General features: G+C 42.8%; 3 protein-coding genes across 4 annotated transcripts; 1 reads left to right on the top strand and 2 right to left on the bottom strand.

The window, feature by feature from the left end:
* Positions 1 to 2,571: 2,571 nt before the first annotated feature.
* LOC112562732 lies at positions 2,572 to 7,001 on the top strand. Its single transcript, XM_025236180.1, has 4 exons — positions 2,572 to 3,494; positions 4,253 to 4,441; positions 5,322 to 5,529; positions 6,395 to 7,001. The coding sequence occupies exons 1-4, from the start codon at positions 2,958 to 2,960 to the stop codon at positions 6,529 to 6,531; spliced, it is 1,071 nt and encodes a 356-aa protein (XP_025091965.1). The 5' UTR covers positions 2,572 to 2,957; the 3' UTR covers positions 6,532 to 7,001.
* Positions 7,002 to 7,525: 524 nt separating this feature from the next.
* LOC112562734 lies at positions 7,526 to 10,259 on the bottom strand. Its single transcript, XM_025236184.1, has 4 exons — positions 9,808 to 10,259; positions 8,803 to 8,999; positions 8,253 to 8,495; positions 7,526 to 7,990 (listed from the first exon to the last, which is right to left on the bottom strand). The coding sequence occupies exons 1-4, from the start codon at positions 10,165 to 10,167 to the stop codon at positions 7,822 to 7,824; spliced, it is 969 nt and encodes a 322-aa protein (XP_025091969.1). The 5' UTR covers positions 10,168 to 10,259; the 3' UTR covers positions 7,526 to 7,821.
* Positions 10,260 to 10,734: 475 nt separating this feature from the next.
* Positions 10,735 to 15,538, bottom strand: LOC112562733 (L-threonine dehydratase catabolic TdcB-like). Of its 2 annotated transcripts, none has more exons than XM_025236183.1 (7): positions 15,387 to 15,502; positions 14,372 to 14,561; positions 13,496 to 13,692; positions 13,173 to 13,303; positions 12,169 to 12,317; positions 11,788 to 11,877; positions 10,735 to 11,178 (listed from the first exon to the last, which is right to left on the bottom strand). In XM_025236183.1, the coding sequence occupies exons 2-7, from the start codon at positions 14,430 to 14,432 to the stop codon at positions 10,934 to 10,936; spliced, it is 873 nt and encodes a 290-aa protein (XP_025091968.1). In that variant the 5' UTR covers positions 14,433 to 14,561; positions 15,387 to 15,502; the 3' UTR covers positions 10,735 to 10,933. The 2 variants fall into 2 exon arrangements, with proteins under 2 accessions (XP_025091968.1, XP_025091966.1); XM_025236181.1 differs by having other exon boundaries at positions 10,893 to 11,178; positions 14,372 to 14,542; positions 15,387 to 15,538.
* Between the last annotated feature and the right edge of the window lie 4,294 nt (positions 15,539 to 19,832).

The following is a 19,832-nucleotide window of genomic DNA, read 5'->3' as shown; positions in this document are numbered from 1 at the left end:
ACCCTCGTCTTTTTTTTTGTCCTTCATTCCACAGGGTTTTTAAATAAGATTTAATGGTGTTTATGACAGATTTACGGGAAAAACACTAGTCCAGCTAAAGTAATGTTTTTACCGCCGGAATGAGACAGCTTGATGTGTGTTTACGGCGAAAAACAAATATGTGTGTAGGGGTGCGCGCGTGTGTGTGTGTGTAGGTGTGTGAGTGAATGGGTAACGGACTGTGTGTGTATATAAAAAGGAAGAGCAAGTGTGTGAGACAGTGAGATCGTGGGCAAGAGAGAGATTGAATTTGTATGAAGTGTGTGTGTGTGCTTGTTTGTTGTCGACGAATACAGTAACAAGACAAACAAAGGGGAAAAATCGTGCCTCTGCTATTTTTGTGGACAATAATCACAATACTACATAGGAGGTGATCGCAGACTAATGATAACTCTCAATCTAAAAATATTTTTTTTAAGTCAGCAGGTGGAGAAAACCTACAGACAGCGGCTTAAACTCGCCCTCATAATGGATATCCGAGCACAGGGTTAGGATCGAGCTCCTTATAATAATGAAGGTGGCTGACAGTCCCACCCACATAAAAACCTCTTATGCTCTTGGTGGAAGATACGGACTCGCGTGCATCCCAATAATTAAATGTCTGACTGACTGGGGGATATTTTCTACATCATTTTGACCGTTATTATGTTCAAAGGCAGTTATCAAAATTCACTTGATGACTGCAGATGATAACTGGTCCAGTGTGCGACTGGCGAGACTCTCGTCCTCTAGTTGTGCAGCTACCTCAACAGATTTGTTTGTTTTGTTTGTTTGGTTTTTTTGTTTTTTTTTGGGGGGGGGGTCTCTTCTAGTCATTCTAAAATAATTTATCTGAGAGGGTATGGTCCTATTTATTTGTTTCTGTATATTTTTTCTTTAAAAAAAACGTGAGCAGGTTTGGTCTACTTTTTTTTATTGTTGTCTCATTTATGCAAAAAACCATCACAAACTGATGCTCGCGTCCTGTTTTTCAAGTTTGAAGTCCGCGGAGTTCAAGGTGGTGTTAGTCATTACAATCTGTCTTAATGTTCCTTGTTTACAAGTTTTCAACTTCCGATGCGATGTTGTGGACGTCGTTTGTTTTTGATGTGGTCGTACAAAAATGCACAAAATATTTGCTGATGTGGGGCTCGGCCAATTTGTAAGCAACGATCGTCCTCCACGGGGTTTCTACAACCCTCCAACTTCGTGCGACGAAAACAATATTTTGTCTGAAACTATTTCAGTATTTTTAATAATGAAAGCTCAATTTGTGGAGTAGCTAATAGTGTACATGCAACTGAAATGTAAATAGAAACAAAGATTTTTCCATACGCTTGTGTATGACAAAATGTCAATCCCGATAAGAAGCATCTCCTTAATAAGTTACCTTGATATTTATTCAAAATTCTCGATGTTTGTCAGAGCATTTCAGTATTGAGTGTAGACATTATAAGATGTCAGGGGTCGCTCTAAAATAAAAAGGCAATAAATTGCGACATAAACTTTGATAATATAATTTTCCATGGTTTCTCTGTGGGTGGTTAGGCTTGGGAAAACTGCGAGTTAAAAAAAAAACCATCATCGTCATCATCAGAACATCCTTCTGCTAACAATCATTCAATGTAACAAGGAAATGCGAATGATGTTCCGCAGCACTTGTCATGATGTGTTAACAAAGCAAGGAAGCAAGCAGCTCCAAGTAATTAGATGTGCCACCAAAGCCAAGTCCAAAGCGCGGACAACTGAATCACTAAGGGGAAATAACCCTGAACCACCCCTTCCTAAGCCCACAAAAGTAATCACTTGAGCACCAAGATGCAAAGGGGAATCTGTCACAACCTCACTTAGTGCCACTTCCCTTGTTTTCACATAATCTACTGCAGGCTCTTCTGTCTCAGAACCAGGACAGTTACAAAATAGTAAATATATTGAGGAAGATGTCACGATTACATGAACTAAAAATAGCTTCATGTCTCCAAATAACCGTATTTTTTTCAATATTTTTTTCGGGAAAAAACTCAAAAATAATAATTTCTAAAAATTTTTATTTTTACACAGCTGACCTGAAAGTAAACATCTCAGAATCTGTTTTCTTTACGTATCATGCATTTTCCAGAAAACAAATTTAGTATCCAATCTTTCACGGTAAGTGGCTGACACGGAGTGCGACCTGCTCACCTGGGTGTGGAGATGTTTCTGTCTAAGTAGCGAGGAGTTGACAAGATAATACTACACAGCAGAAAAACTTGTTGATAAGGGGAAGACACTCTCCACGGGCCCCCAGTTGTCCGCCTCTCTTATTTAATTCACTGGGTGATGCAAACCGCGGTTAGATTGATGCGGCAGCTGGAGGTGACTCCTAGGCTGGGAGCGGTTAGAGGAGGGGCGGCACCTCGACCTCCACACCCCCCTTCTCCTTCACACCCTGACACCGAGCAGTCAATCACAGCCTCTTGACTCCCCCACCCCTATCTCTCCACCCACCCCAAGAATTAGTTGCTCTATCACTGTATCAACCCCGGGAAGGTTTAAAAACCCGAGATTGTGATTGTTTGCAGCACAGTGTTCACTTCTCGCTCCGTGATAGACAACAGTTACTCCAGGCTGCCACACCGCACTTGAAAAAATAGTTTAGCCGTTGGCTGTTTCTTTTTTTGTCTTCTTCTCTTCACAAAAGACTCAGAAAAAAAACCTAGAACAATTTCGGTGAAGTCAGGATCAATTTGAGGCGAACAGCTAAGAGACCTGATTGATCGGATTCCGGGGTAAAAGGTCAGTCTCGAGTTCTGCATTTTAGGAAACGGAAGAAATACTTCATAGACGGAAATCTCGTGATTAAAAACGATTACCGGAAAACAGTTTGAGAATTTTTCTTGAACGAAGCAGTTGTACAAGTATTTATTTGGAAAAAAATTATCACGCGACTGATTTAAGAAATGGCGAGCAAATGGCACGGTAGGATGAGCCTGATGCTCCTCGTTGTCCTGAAGCTTGGTCAGAGCGGACTGGCTCAGACAGTTGCTCAGGTGAGTGCAGGTGAGCCTGCAGGTCCCCAGCCCAGCCTGCCGTACTCAGCCAACCTCGTCAACGCTTTGCCAGACCAGGGTGTGGCTGAACCTGCTGGCAGCGCCACGCCAGCGACCTCTGGCGGCACTGGACCAGCAGATGGTCCGACGAAAGTCGTTGCCACGTTCGATTCTCTGACCAACGGGACCAACCACTCGGGACCAATATTCCAAGACATCTTCAACCTCAGAAACAAGTCTTCGTGGAAGGGTCAAAGACCGGTCAGTGGCGTTGGGTCAGCGAACTTTCAAACGACCAACGTCACGCGAAACCCGAAGAACTTTCCGTGGACGAGGGGAGGAGGTCGGCTGGTCGAGCCCCCGAACAGGTCCAGCGTGTGGCGCCAGGGCAGGACGGGTGCAATGGTCAACCTGAACGATGACCAGCTGAACTGTGGAGCAGAAACAGTAAGACAGTTATTATATATTTCTCTCCCTTTTTCCTCTCTCGTTTCGTCTCTTGTTCCTCATTCTGCCTTCTCTCTCTCATCGGTCCAGGGCTACCCTTGTGGCTGACAGCGCTGGGGTTAAGGGGCAACAAATGGAAGACAGCAATCGGCGAATGGTGTATCACCAGCAAGTGACTGCCAAAGTTTTATGCAGAAAGTGGTTCTGCTTTGTGTTTTCCTTCAGTGTCACACCACTCAACTGCTTAATTGAAAGCGATGGCGGTTTCGTCAAATGGTGTTTTCACACATAGAAGAGTCTGGGGAATCCAAGGAGGAGGGCAGGATGAATTTTATGGCGGAGAAGAATAAAGATAGAGTCACATGGGTTTCTTTTCCAATTATTCTTTGTTATAACGCAGATGCCTTTATAGCATTTAGTTATTATTTGTGGGAACGACTGTGAGAGGGAGGGACAAAGTCGGGGAACCCTTCCTCCCAACTCCCAGCCCCACTCAGTCTCTCCCACGATAAAATAAAAAGGTGAAAAATTGCTGGAATGATGCAAATTCCGGGGAGTTGTAGGGATTGTGTGTGTGTGTGTGTTCGTCTTCCTGTCCATCAACATATTTCTGATGTAGGTGAGTGTTTGATGGTATGCCCCGTAGATACCACGTAACAGGTTGGTAACGTATTCCGGAACATGAATTATTTAACTGTCAACACACCAATGCCACTGTCATGTCAGTCTCGCTGTCAATGGCACTACTGTCACTTCAGATGCCAGTCATGTTCATGGAGGGAGACGAGCCTGTGTGCGGGGTGTGCGGTGACGCTCTCTTCGGACCGCAGGACAACCTCATCGGCGGACGTTACGTGTCATTTCCGACGAGAGTGACTCGCTACTACGACGCCTCCCTGAGCAACATCATCCCCGTGACGTTCTTCCTGAACCAGACCGTGATTCCGGTGACGTATCTCGTCCTATCCTCACGTTCCCTGTGTGACGTCGGGGCTGGTAGCGCAGCGTGAAGCCGGTGACGTTTTTTTCGTTTGTCTGCCGTGAATTGTTTGTCCGCTTGACTTGTGTACTGTGACACACAAACATGCTTCATAACACCTGTGGCGCTGCTTGCTTGCTCACCTGACAGGCTAGGTCCGTTGGTGACCCCTACGTGACCTGTCAGTGTGTGACGTAGTGAAATACGTGTTTGTTTCCTGTCCCGGCGTTCATTTATACCGGCATAGTTGTGAATATGTTCTCGTTGTCCTCCTTTACTCACAACATGAATGTTTATTATATTAAAATATGTAAATAATATCGCATAAATTATCTTAGTTTATTTTTTATTTTATTTTGTCTAACGATGACAGCCACTCCCACCTTGTAAACAAACGTAGATTGCGAGAAGAAATGTTTTTACGCCTGTCTACACGCTAGAGACATCAGTCACATCGCGTCTCCCTGGGGATGTTTTTGTTTTCTTGGTGTTTTTGTTTTTTTCTCAAGCATTCCGTTTCCCTGACCTGTGCTGCAGGCACGTTAATTCTCTTACCTGTTTGTTTACCTTCTTGTCGTCCTCTTAAGAAGGTTGACCTGAATACTCAGGTGACAGGTAGGACATTTAATGTGTCTGTATGCTGTGTCTCTTGACCCGTCGGATACAGAGGTCAGCGAGAGGGGTCGCGTGTTTCTTGCTGGGGTCACGACACAGAAATGTTGCAGTAAATAGCTAGTCCATTAATTTAAGACACAACTGTTTATAATAAATATACAGTACACTTACATGCCTAGAATAAAAAGTGTCGCTCGTTAGAACTGTAGTTAATATTTCGTGACGTCACACAGGGGCTGGACACAGTGACGTTTGGCCTGTGCCACATCATCAACCGCATGCATGACGTGACGTGGGAGTGTGTGGAGGACAGCCGCCTGCACATTGAGATGTGGGGCAACACCTACTACCCGGGGCACTCTGGCATGCACAGCGTGGTGCTCAGAATACCTCCGCACGTCACCTGCTCTCACTGCGTGCTGCAGTGGCACTGGAAGACGTGTAGGTTGATGTCCACATCATCATCAGCTGCAGCATCATGAGCATCCATTCTGAACCATCAAACGCTTTTCTTTTTCTTTTCATCCTCTTTCTCTCTTTCTTTTACTCCTTTTCCTTTGTTTTGTTCCATCTTTTTTTCTGATCATTTTTTTTTTCTTCATTTTTTTTTCTTTATTTTGTTGTTTTCTTTCTTTCGTTATTTCCTTTTTCTTTCTTTCGTTCTTTTTTTCCTTTTAGAACTTTTATTTTTTCGGTTTCTTCTTTTTTTTATGTCTGTCTTTTGTTGTTGTTGTTGTTGTTGTTGTTGTTGTTGTGTTGTTGTTGTTCATTTCTTTCTTTTTTGCCCCGTCGGTTTTTCTGTTGTTGTTATTGTTATAATGTCTCTATCTTTCCTTCTTTTTTCTTTTTTTTTCTTCGCTTGCTCCATTTTTTCTTTCTGTTTCTTAATTTTTCTGCCATCATCATCGTCTGTTTTTGTTCTTCCTCCTTCTTTAACTTTCATAATTTTTTTTAGTCTTTTTCTTCGTCACCATGCCCTGCTGCTTCTCTTTCAACTGCTGTTCCTTTTACTGTTGCTGTGTCTGAAGAATTAATTCATATATTATCGCCGTTGTCGTAGTCGTATTAGTTGACGAAAGTTGAGATGTCATCGATAGTTCGGGACGAGATGATTTTGAAATTCTTCCAGCAGCAGCAACAAGACTGTTCCGTCCCCTTCTGTCTCCATCAGATATCCAGATCATTGTCCTCAACCACTTCTTTCAGTTCTTTGTTCTTTTCTTTCGTCATCTTACTCTCTTCCTCGTCATCACCTAAGTATTCGCGGTGCTTGCATCAAACTGTTGATGATAACTTCTACTGACAGCTGTGGTGGCGGACCGGGCCTACTGCCAGAGTCATCCCCTGCTACGAGTCTGCTACAGCCCTGTGGAGTACATCAACTGTGCTGACATCACCATCAGCAGAAGCAGCGCCGCCAGGAGCAGCACCAGACCTGTCTAAAGGCCTGCTCACACCACGCGACTAAGCGTTGCAACGTTTGGTGAAGGCACGTGACCCTGTGATCATCAGCTTGTTGGAACTCTGGCGATGCGCCATCAGCAGATGACAGCCAGCTCTTAAAACTTTCTGGTCCAAGGACCTGGAGTTCGAGACCACGTCTGGCTATTGTTCCGTATCACCTGTGACTTTCACTTGTGCCATTTGTTGTAAAGATTCATATTGTTTATTTATTTTGTTTGTTGAGTTTATGTAGCGCTCAGTGCGGGACACTAATGAGATAGAGCGCTATACAAATATACATTTATTTGTATTAAATGTCCGTTTTGTTGAGAAAATGGGAAGTAAACATATGATGTTATACATTTGATGTTGGTCATGTTTGAGCTAGATGATGTCCTTGCTGAAGATTTGTTCAGTCTACTGGTTATTGGGCTCTTTTCAATTAAAAAAAAAATCCAGAAAAATTGTCAGCACGATTTGCTTATTTAATAGCTTATTTACATCTTTCTGTCTACACGATGGTACTATAATATTGCGCAAAGGATACCTAATTCTAAATTTAAATAAGTATAAATGGAATAATAACAGGACCATTTCTTAAAGCAACGAATGCTTTCGCGTTTGAATGTATACATACTCTCCAACATTGGACTGTGGGTTTCTGTATTTGAAAAGATGGGCAGCGCATCTACTGGGACCAGTCATCACAACATTTGCATCTTGCATGAAGTTCTGGTCAAACTCCCAAGACATGGTCTCCTAAAGTGACCACAGAGCTAAAGCCAGGGAAGGCGCTATCACAGACGCACCACAAAGGGACTGAGATCAAGTTTCTCCACTCTTCCTCTCTGCTAGGCTTCGATTACTCATTTCCTCACATCGTCGCTCACTCACTTAAATAACCAGCCAACCAACCAGACAATACCGGAATACGTCCTTAAAGAGCAGATAAGCATTAGAGGTAAAAAAGACGAATTTGATTGCGCTATGACAAATTCAACAAACGTTTCTTTTAATCAGCTGACGTAGCACAGCAAACTGTTTTTTTTTTTTGTCTGTATTAAACTAACAGCACAAATAAAGTTTTAGATGTAGCACAACATTCAAAACAGCTTGGTCCTTGCTGTCAACTCAAATTACAAAGAATGTAATGTTTTAACAATGAAAACAGTTTGGACCTATTAAATTCAAATCTGAAGCTAAACAGTCTCCTGCCTCTGTCATCGGCAGTTTAAAGCAGTTCAAAGGTCCATAATTGCCCACAAAATCATTCTGGATGACCATGTAGGTTTAGTAGATCAAGATCTCATGCACTAGGCGCTCCTTCTCCTCTTGGGTAGCCTGGTCAGATCCCCTGCTGGGCTTCTGGCGTGACTCACGAATACCCAGCATCTTCTTGCAGGCTTGCATCCGGTCACCCAGCCTGTCCTTCATCACCGCGAAGGTGGCGACAAAGCAACTGCAAAAAAAAGTCAGCAGCACGATTTGTTTAGAAAAAACAGTTTGAGTTAACTAAGAACTGTACACCTGTGTTTGGGACAAATGTTTTATATTTCTCTACATCGTGTTGTACTGCATTGTATTAACAGTAGATCACATCTTTAATGTCAGCGTCCCCCACATCCCCAAACACGACGAAGATGAGATAATTTCAGCGTGTTAAAAACGTGGCATGATTCTCTTCCCCTAGCTCGCTCTTGTTGAGTAGAACGTTCTCTGACCTCGGACACATGTCGCTGGTGAACTTAGGGATGTACATCATGCTGACAATGGCAATGAAGATGAGCAAGGTGAGCGTGGTGACCACTACGGTGACATGCAGGAACTTTGGATCGGAAGTAGTCAACTGCACGCTAATAGCACGGTGACGGGCCTTGGCCGCCGCTTCCGGTGACAGATCATCTTCTTCCAGCAGAATGGACGGCTTGTGGGCGGACTCTTTGAAAGGGTCGTCCAAGAAGAATCTAAAGCCCACAGACAGAACGAGGTAGTTAGCAAAATGTCCGAGAATCAAAAGACAAGAATCACGATTTTTCTGAACAGGCCTGTCCCATTATTTTATAGGAAACGGCTTCCAACTCGAGGTGGTGATTTCACATTATGTAGATTTCGAGGAGAAATTCTTCCCTGCTACAAGTCTAAGTCGCTGGTTCGGCGTAAAACCCCTTCTTTCTCTTCCCTCTCACATTTCCCACTCTTCTACCTCACCACAGTTCCAGTAGACAACATTATTCCCAACTGACTTCACAGCCGTGTGGACGCCATGGTTACCGGTGCAGCTGGAAGTTGGTTTCGCCGTACACGGCCTTGGACAGGCGCTGGGCGACGTCGGGTCGACCAATCTCGTGCAGGCGCAGCGCCAACTCGTCCACCGTCTGGTTCTGGCCCTTCCCTCTCGACCAGTCGGTCAGCATGACGAGACAGGGCTTCTCATGTTGTGCTGATTTCTCGTGAACGGGGGGAATCACCTGTCATCAAAAGGAAAAGGTATTTAAAAAACGTCAAACGATGGACGGGTATCACCTAGCGCATGTTAATTCATAGGAAATATTTAATAGTGCTATTGAAAGATTTTTAATATTTAGGGTCGTCAGATTTAAGGGAAAACAGGCCATATGAACAAAGTATTTTGTCTTGTAAATATATCCCTTCCTTACAGCAATTGAAAATTTTGCAGAAAATTTTGTCACTTCGTGTTTTGTATATTCTTGTGCGTTTCATCGCCGTACATCAAATTGTAAACCAAAAATGAAAAGCGGACTCAAAACTGGAAAGCGAGCTGTAAACACGTGTTTTTTTGTTTGTTTGTTTTTTTTCTGTTTTTTTTTTTTTTTTTGCCAGCGCGCTGATTCAATAGTTCAATAACCCTGAATGGTTACATCGCTTCTAAAGCACGTAACCATGAAATTACGTCTGTGTGTAACAAAGAAGGATGACAAATAACGCGGTAAAATTGCTGGAAAAAAAAGTTTTCGATTATGGCTTAGGAAGAACATACTTGCAGGAAATAAAAATACTTGCAAGTTAGTGATATGAAAGAAGTCTTTTGAATGCGATACGTGTCAACACTCAGGGAGGTCTTTAAAGAACTTTTGCTTTTAAGAAAATTTAAACCAGAGACAACAATAAATAATAAAAAGTCCGAACAAACTAAATCAAATCTGAGCAAATTCATGTAATAGTGGAACTGAATAAAACTGTATAAAATAAATAAAGAGACAGAAGGAATGAGCAAGAGTGGAGAGCAGTAAAGGTTATCGCCAACAACAACAACACCTGTACGCCGGTCTCTGTCAAAGCCAGGGCCAGCTCATCGCACTCCTTTGGTGTCAGATGATCCGACACGAACTGCAGCTGGCGAAGATTTAAGTCCACGGACTGTTCCGACAGCGCAATCAGAGTCCAACACAGGAAAGCTAAGATGTATTTCATTTTGTCATAAAATACTTCTCTCGTGTCTTGTAAATATTCTCTGACATGGCGACCTTCAGACACAGGCAGACGGTAGTTGACGTCATTATTTACAACTACGCACTTAATATAATACGTCATCAATATGGTGGATTTTATTTTTAACTTTTCCTGACTTGAAGAAAGAAGACTCGAGTAGACTTGTACATTTCTGTAATCATACATGATGTATGTAATTTCAAGCGGTTTTAACGGGTATTTATACTTCGGTATCTTTTACATCTATTTTTGTGGCCAAATGATGTACAGTGTAGGTCACAGCTCTTCCTGTTAGAAGAGATTTTTCCAACGGATGTACTTTAAGGGAGTTGCTTTTGGCTTCTTCACAGTTTAGTTTGTAGTTTTTTTCTGTTTCCGAAGTAGAATGTTTGTCTTAATCTTATTCGTAGGTTTGTTTGCTAGTAACGATGTCTGCACGTCATTGCCATTAATTTACTCTTTGTTCACTTATTCACTCAATCGCTCACACTGTCTACCTCTCCCCATCGCTGACTGCGATTAATACGGAAAAGCAGCTTTAAAGCTTTTTGTTGTTCTTCGTGTTACATCACTGTAATGTTTTGTGGATGTACAGCACACTGAACTTGCCTGTTGGTTGTTTTATTTTATCATTATTGCTTTTGTTTAAACAAAATATTCTTCATATGCTTCGTTTGATGGAATAATATCGCGCTATATGTTATTTACAGTAAATAAGCGTTCACGCCATCTATGTGGAAGAATATACATGTATTAGCAAATTAGGAAGGATTTATTTATTTCATTTATTTCCATGTTACAAGGAGATAATCTTGTAGGTGGTGTAAGCGCTTGGGGTCTGTGCTGTACACAAAGCTAACACCATGAATACACACACGCGCACAATCAAGTATCAAGTGCACATGTGTGTATAAATGCACACCCGGGTCTGTGGTTATGCACCTCCCGTGCTTTATTTCGGCAGAAGTTGGTACAGCTCCTGCACAGACACGTTGCCTCCCGAGACGATCACCAGCACGTCCTTGCCCTCCACTTCCGGTACACGGTGGTTCAAGATGGCGGCCATGGCGGCGCAGCCTGCAGGTTCGACCTTCAGGCCTCGCTCGAACAGCTCGTGCATGGCCTGAACGATCTCCTCCTCCGACACCAAGATGACGTCCTCTACGAAGCGCTTGCAGTGTGCGTAACAAAGGCGACCTGTAGAGGAGGGGAAACCCTTGTAATCCCACGTAACAGTTATCTTTTTAACTTTCACAATCGTGTTGCTAAAATGATCATGTGACCGAAGTAAGCCATAAAACAATGAAGTACCTATTGTCTGGGACTCACAAGTGACGTGCCTACTGTCTGTATATAACAGTGACACATACTGTATACGATTCACCAGTGACCCTAAAGTATACAAGCCTTGCCTGACACGATCTGTTGGATCTAGTGCCACTCTAGTCGGGCTAAACCCTACCCAATAAACATATTCTTTAGTTTTTATCGAAAACTGATTTCAGCACACAAAATACTGACCTATGCTCACACAGGGTGCATGGCTGGTAAGATCATATTGACGAACACGTTTTCTCTCTCCATAATTTAGGAATAATAAGCAGTTCGATGTAAAATACCCTTTTAACCAAATAATTTGTTGAAGACCTCTGCATCTTCGACGATGTCGGTCTTGGAGACTTGCTACCAAGCATTCAAACACGTTAACAGAAAAGGAGAAGGGAGGGGTGGGAGGCTTTTCTTGAAGACGTTTGCGGGGAGGTAACCACAGCAAACTCAAGCTGTCTTCGCGATTATTTCCCTTACCTGCATAGGGCGGCGACAAACCTGATGCCACTGATTTGACTTCCTTGCTGACAGGCTTCCCCGCTCGGTAGCTCTCCCACATTGTGTTAGCTGAAACACACACAGAGGTTAGCTAACTCACGTTCACAAGTGTTTAAAACATTTATGCAAAACAATATAACATATATATTATAAAGCAAGCATAAAATATATAATGAAATTTTTAAAAATTATATAAAACCCTAAATCTATATATATAAACAAAATAACAGAAATGCAGTTTGTGGGATAGGGGGAGATAGACGATAAAGGATATAGCAGCTGTGAATACTTTTTAAGTCGATAATCCTTGTCATTATGTCACGATAATCATCACCAAGGCAACCCACGCAGGTGACCAACCTCCTTCTGGCTCCACGGCGTACACTTTGACAGGTTTTGGGGAGGCCAGGTGGAAAGCTGCTGCTACACCTGACACCAGCCCGCCTCCTCCACAGCACACCAGCACCACGTCAGGTGTCAGACCCTCCTCTAGCACCTCCATGGCACACCTGTGACAGGAGCTCAGCCTATGAACACCTTTGCAGCATTCGACTAATAATAGAAAAACTGAGAGGTTACTAGGTCATAGCACTTAATGATACTTCACTTAATGATACTTGTTGAAAACTGATAGAAATTGTCGAAATGAGCGTTGGTTTACTCTCTCAAACATGATCAGAAGCATGGGGATACTTTGCTGTGAACACCTGATTAAGCCCATCACAGGTGTCAGGCTTTACCACGCAAACGGCTGGTAATTCGTTCTCAAGAGCGAAATCCAGTCTGCCAGGTAGAATATATTTATAACTAAGTAAAACAAACGGAAATTAATCAGAATGAATCGAACACACCTGGCCACTTCATTTATTTTAAGCTCAGCTCTTCCTTCCCCAAGAAAATATAAAGCTTAACGTATTGTGAACTTATATATGAACAGCTTTGAAGCTCTCGTTTTGTAGTGTGTGGAACTACAGCTCGTGCCGTCACGACGATCTGGAATGTTCTCTGAGCATGTCGTGACGTTTGGAGTTTTATCAGACGATTGATGACGAGGATGAGTGGCGCCACCGTCTACCTGACCTCAGGGTCTAACGCGCTCTCAGTGGCGCCGACGCCTGACGGAACAGCCGAGGTGGAGATCCATGCTCGAGTGGTCAGCGCTCGTTCAGATGACGACTTGACGTTGTCGTCGTTAAGAACACATCACGTACCTACTAAGTCGTTATTACGTCGCTGTGTCTGCAGCTCGTCTTCAGACGAGCAACGGACTTTGTCATCGGCAATGTAGCTAATCCTGTAGTTGAGACTCCTCCTAGCGCGGCTGTGTGGCTAAGAAACGAAAGGTTGACGATGAATGAACTCACGAGGCGTGACCCGCGATAAGGTGAAGGTCGTCGAAGGAGTGACACAGGACGTAGCCTTCTTCTGCCACGTGCTTGTCCACGGTGACCTGCAGGTCAGGGAGCGCCCGCAGTTCAACTTCCACGCCGAGACTCTACGAAATCACCGAGACAAACTGTTGTTTACAAGTTAAAGACAGCAGGGAAGGCAGGAGAAATGCTACAGGAGCATCCTGTTACTGTAGGTAGAACAAGAGACAGAAAAGACCGTTAAAGACTTTTTTAAACCAAAAAACACACTTGGACAACGATTACGAGGTACAGTCAAAACAAACAAACAAACTCACTCGTATGAGCTGAACCCTGTTCTCTGGTGCTGTGACTGGCATGACACACACGCCTGACACTCGGGCCGACTGAAGATAATATGCGAATGCCTTCCCATAATTCCCCGCAGACATGGTTACCAGTTTTTTGTCCGTGAGATCTTGGGTTTCCAACAGATGATCAATTTGGTTGACTACTCCCCGGATTTTGAACGACCCTGGGGATAAGAATGATTAATACTGACCAGAGGGTCATGATGGAAACTTTAAAAAAAAAAAAAAAAATAAGCAACAGTCAGACATGTGAGTTTTTATGGCGCGAGGCTCCAGGGGCATCAGTCGCAGTTTATCTCCCTCCTGTCATCTTCTACGCCATCTTGAGATTCCTGTGGTAACTAAGGTTTTGGCTGTAATCTTAAGAACTTGTGAGCAGCTCACTGATCATTCTACAGATAAAATCATGCCAGCACATCACAGCACACCTGTGTACTATTACTAAATGTCTAGATGCTGCCATTAATATTCTTTTGCTCTTCCTTCCGATCAGGTAGTATAACATGTAAACATATAACACTATAAATGTAAGTGTGATTTTGCAGTAAAAGTTAAAGGTCATTATCTAAGTTTTTGGAAGTCGCTGTAGAGAAAGGTGTTAGAGATCACACATCTCGCTGCTTAACATTCCCAACTATCTTTAAAGACAGGTGTACCCATTCCCGACAACTGGGTCCACTGGGCGGGAAGGGGAGGAGTTTGCTGCACCGCACGGGTAATGAACCGGGTGCCTCGACTCGGCTCGGAAGCGTGTTCTAACCACTCGGGTATTCGCTACCCTGATTCTGCAGTATACATATCGTAATATTGTTGTTATTATTAGTCATGCGAACAAAACATTACCCGCTGTCTGCATGTTCTCCAGCTTAAGGTGAAGTCTTATGTCCTCCACACCCGGAAACATTGCCTGTACCTCGCGCAGCAGCGGGGTGCGAACCACCAGCTTGTTCTGTAGTAGTCGTTGCTTGGCTGCCCGGATGTCATCCAGAGTTACCAGCTCCTGCTCACCAACGTCTAAGCCCCCGTGCACACGCTCACATACACGCATACGCGCGCACACACACACAAAGCGAAAACGCTTTAGAAATGTTTGATCGCTTAGTTTGCCTTAGTACAACAGCAAATAGTAATAATTGTGAAATCCGTAAACTGAGCAGTTGTTGTAAACTCAAGTAATGATCACCTGCCAGTTTTTGTCTCTTTTCTTCGCTCTGCTATTTTCTCCTTTTCTTGATATTTTTTCTCCCTTCTTATCTACTTTCTTTTGCTTTAAGGACAAGAGTGTGATAAGAAAGAATGAATGTGAACTTAGTTGGAAGATGTCACCTCCTCCTGCAAATTTATTGTCAATGAAATTCCTTGTGATGAACATATTAAAAACAGTCGTGATATCAGGCGGAGCAAACACGCCATCGCACAAGGGGAATAACTGTGGACTGTTCAGTCGCCACACACACACGTACACTCATAATAAGGCTTATGACAGCTTACATGACTATTCATTAGAATTGCTTTAGAAACGCACAGGGTTGTCTCACACGGCATGATGGGATACGAGCTAGTTTGCACGTGTAACTTCTTTCACTTTGGGACGGCATGTGCTGACGATCACAGCCATGTTCCTATCTCTCGTCACACCAGCAGAGACCAATATCCGATATTGCAATATCCATTCAAGCGAAACGGACGAGAACTACCCGCTACAGTACGTGTTGAATGAAACCCTCCCACGTACAACTCTGGTTACAAACGTGAAGATCTCTTCTCACCCAATGCGCATGTGTGTGTGTGAGTGTTCGTCTGAGTCTAACCGCACGTGAATGTGTTCATGGCGGGGTCAAGAAACGGGCCAGCTTACCTGCTGACATGTCGAGTGAGTTTTCGCTCGCTGACGAGAGAGCAGACGACGACTATGCAGCGATAAGTCTCGCAGCCCCAGTTTCGGCTTGCCAGGGTTCACCACGCCATTGTCCGCTCTCGTGACCTACTTTAGCAGACGCCCATTGGTCAGAGATAAGCATTTGTACTTGTCAGTGGAATAGGTTATAGTAATAAAAAAAGGAAATTGTCATAAGAATGTATGGACACGTTCACTAACCCTGAACTGCTTACAGACTTAAAGAATATGTTAGGAGACGGATACAAGACAGAGGAGCACTCAACACCGACATGTTGTTACAATAATTACAGGCTTCGATCGTACGTGGAGTTGCTCAAAGCAACTAGAGAAACTAGAACAGAACCTTCCAAGAACTTCGGTGCCGTGTTCGTCACATTTCCATTTTCCAGAAAACAGTAGTGACCTGGCTGTTACATAAATCTTTGAGTAGCATATTTGGCTATGTGCGTCTGAAAAATGCTGGGCTGCCTATGCACGTCACACTATTGAAGGGAAGCAACCAAAACAAATGCACGGTATACATAAAACGGAGTTATCTCCCGTAAACAACGTCCATCGAAAACACTTCGCTTTCCCTCAACTAGCAGATAAGCATTACACTCCTTTAGTTCATGTTTTCTGTGTGTAAGGCTTTTTTCCTCATAACTCTTGTTTTCTGGAGTCGTAACCGCTAAATCTGGACTGATCGCCCTTCGCATTGTTCTTTATTCTGTTATTATTATTCGGACTAGAATGTGAGTGGATGCCAGTGTACATAACTTGTGTGCGACTATCTATACCCGTATCTGTGAAAGTTTCACTGTGTGTGACTGAGGAAATTTTAGATAGCAATGAAAGCCCTCAATTGTTCCTTTTTGTGATTTTCTTGTGTCTGACAACAGATTTCTATTAATTTAAAATGACATGTGTACGCAGATATAAATTGGAAAACTTTGAAGACACATTATCAGGAAATAAAAAAATATAAAGCTGTTTATACCTTTGTTAGAAAATTATGTGCTAAAATATATAGTTCTAATTTACCTCAATCAAATTATTACAATATGTCTTTTTAAAAGTCAACTTTGCTTCAATGGCTTATAAAAAGTTTATTATCAATCAAATGTCACCAGCTGAAGATATCTTGACCTTTCGTCAGACATGTAGTGCCAGTGCACATCACTTAACCTCTTTACCGACAAACGTTTAAGATCTATAGCTTTGTTTGTCTATTGTGCTTTGGCAAACTTTCATTTTACTCCATATAAGTGTGAGTATTTTTTTAATTTCGGCTTTCATCTTTTGTGTGTGTTTACCCGTAGGGGAGAAGGGTGAGCATGAATAGATTCTGTAAGGGGAGGGTGTGATGCATGTGCATGGTTCGGGTGGGATTTAGTATATTTGTTGATTGCGTGCGTGTCTTTTCTCATTCAGCAAAACTTCTCGTTCAGTGTGACACAGAAAAAAACCGTTGTGACACTGGCAGCTCAACTCTGTGAAGGGGTCAATGCCAGGTGACGTAGCGGGGAGCAGGATGTCTCAGTGTGTGTGTGAGAGAGAGAGAAGGGGGAGGTTGAGAACTGTTTTATCAGGTGGATGCACTGTTTATCTAGGCTATAGACGCAGCACCGCTGCTGGACGTGCCGCATAATGGTGCTGCGCGGCGACGCCTTGACAGCCGCTGACGTAAAGCGTGTTCATCTTGCCGAGCTTAACGGGCCGCCGCTAGTCCAATATTGAATGAACACATCGCCATGTTTGTGCATTTGATTGACCTCTAACCTCACTTTTGTCGGCGTTTAATGGCTTCCCGGCAGCAGAGCGTTTCTCGTGCAACTCCACCGTCTGGGCTCCAGACACTGAAGAGCTCAGGTCCTGGGTCCCGGTTGAAGGGGTTGTGGTACTGTTATTTCATCATAAGACAAGTGTCCGTAAATGCTTAACGGGACCCACCACGAACGTTTATGTAGGGTTAATAACCGTCATGCAACTCGCCACGAACGTTTATGGATGATAAGGACGATCTGTCGCCTCTTTCTTTTGCTCTATCACTCTTTAATTATTTCTGTCTTCTCAATTCTGTTGGGTTTTTGTTTCTCGCATACTCTCTTCTTCACTTGTTAGTCTCTCTCTCTTTCCCACAAATTAACTATTTTTTAACGTTCTATATGCATCCCCTCTCCTTCAACTGTCTCTCATTCTACCTGTGCTGCATAAAATAGCAACAAGAAAACAACACAGAAACTGGTCTTCCGACTATACACAATGGTTTGTTAACACTGAAGTAGAGAAGTAATTATCGTTTTCCAAAGGTAAACCAGGTCATTTAAAGTTGTAGTACTGAAATCTCAACAAAGTGCTTGTTGTGGTCCGCCCATTATTAAAGAGCTTGTGGTTGTAAGAATAACTCCCTGTTCAGCTAATCTGTTCTTAATGCAAACGGCTATTAAAACACTCCCAGGTACCAGCTACAAATAGTTCCCTTGCAGCAGGTGCCAGAAAAAGAGTTAGGCGCACCCTTCAAAACTACAAGAAAATGAAATAAACAAACAAAGAAAGAAAAAACTCGGCGGAACATTGCAGATCTCTACAGGGGGGTCGCTGTTTAATGTTTTTAGCGATAGAAGAGTTATTGCATTGCACGTCACTGACGAGGCAGACTCCAATAAATTACTCTTTTTGCACACTCTAACGGGAGATAATTGTGAATCCTTGAAAGAATCATGGCTCATGCACTGGAAGAACACAAGGGTTCAACTAGCACTGGCGGTAGGACGTTCTTCAACTTGCGGTTAGCCGATGACATGAAGATCAGCTGGCAAGAAACGCCTAGAAGATTGTCTCAAAATAGGTATTTTTTAAAAAAAGTTCTAGTTCTCCTCCCAACCCCCTAAAAAACCTCTCCATTAATCCTGAGCTTATATTAAAAAATTTTGCTCACTGCACTGGTTTACCCATGAAAACATATCGAGGTTTAGCGTATCACTCGTGAAACGTGCCTAAGTGTTTGTGTCATGCCCTGTAAAATATTTATTAGTTTTAAAACATTCTAATCTATTGGTTAGCTGCATCAAGCAACCCCTGAAATACTATAATTGCAGGAAGAAAGCAAACTAAAACACTGCAGTGCACTGCTTCTGTTTCGTCCGCCGCTGGTTTGCCCACGACACGCTTGCAGGAGATTGACAAGTGACGCATGCATTGTGCAATCACGCCCACTGTGACCACAGCGCCACACTGCGGTCTTGTTCGCTCCCTGCCTTTGTGTACCTACGTGACCTCCACTGCAGGTGACGGCTGTGATTACATGGTGGACCTTCCGTGCCGTGACCCAAACAGCTTTCCCGTTGAGCCACGCGGTACCTGTGCAAAGTGCGCCTCACCTGAGAAGCTCAGACAAACCTGATTATTGTTAAACAAGCTTATGAAGATGTATAATCTTAAAGATATACTTTACGTATGGAATAAATTAGCAAGTAGAGCATAAACTCTCACCAGGGACAGTTTAAATTTGAATAAAAACTGATAAGCAAATGCTGCCACTTATGTGGACTTCATTGTCTTCAATCTTGTATTTTTAACGGTGGATAAGGAAGATAGAAAAATGGAGGGGGACAAACTCCACGTTAACAGTGAACGACGTTCACACTCTTGTCCCCTCAGTACCTTTCTCGAGGGGGCGGCTAACCCCTTGCCCCTGACCCACCTGACCTCCCTGACCCCCCCTTCTTGTTCCTACGCGATTGTTTAATGGATATCTTCTACAACATTCATATTTTAAAATTTAATTTAATTATTTAATTTATGTCAACAAACGGCATCTGATTTTAAATTTTGTCTACAGCCATAGTCTGATTTCATGGACTACCTTCGATAACTAACATCCATGTAAATGGACCAAGCAAAATTTGTTGCCAGTCCTAAACATTTGTTTAGATAGTTATTTAGATAGTCTGCTAAAATGTCTTCGTCGGTTTTATTCCTTTCTTATAAGTTCGATAAATCCTCATTAAGTCCCTGTGTATGGTTTCTCTCGGTATCCTTGTTACTTTTATGGTGTTCTTCACGAAATTAATATGTATTTTCCTGTAATTTACTAACAACATGCCGATGTTTAATTAAATAAAAGTTTCCAGAATACTGCAGGTCAGTTCTGTAGTAGTGCTACTTGTTTAATTAATTAAATTTTTAATTAAAATTATTTCAAAATATTATTTTTATAATTTTTTGGTTTATCATTTCATCTTATCATTATTAAACACTTGTCATAGATTCATAACGAAGTTTGATCGTTTGATGTCGTTTATCATTAAATAAGCATCTGGGAAGTACAGACAAGGAGTGAAATGCAGACTGGATGTGAAGGGCTGAGAGGGGTTTGATCAGTTCCATATGTCTACCCTTCGGCCTCTGGAAGACGATCCC

This window comes from Pomacea canaliculata, linkage group LG4, assembly GCF_003073045.1.
Source record: "Pomacea canaliculata isolate SZHN2017 linkage group LG4, ASM307304v1, whole genome shotgun sequence".
Lineage (NCBI taxonomy): Eukaryota > Metazoa > Mollusca > Gastropoda > Architaenioglossa > Ampullariidae > Pomacea > Pomacea canaliculata.
The sequence above is the reverse complement of the archived record's forward strand: the minus strand, read 5'-3'. Positions and strand labels throughout refer to the sequence as shown.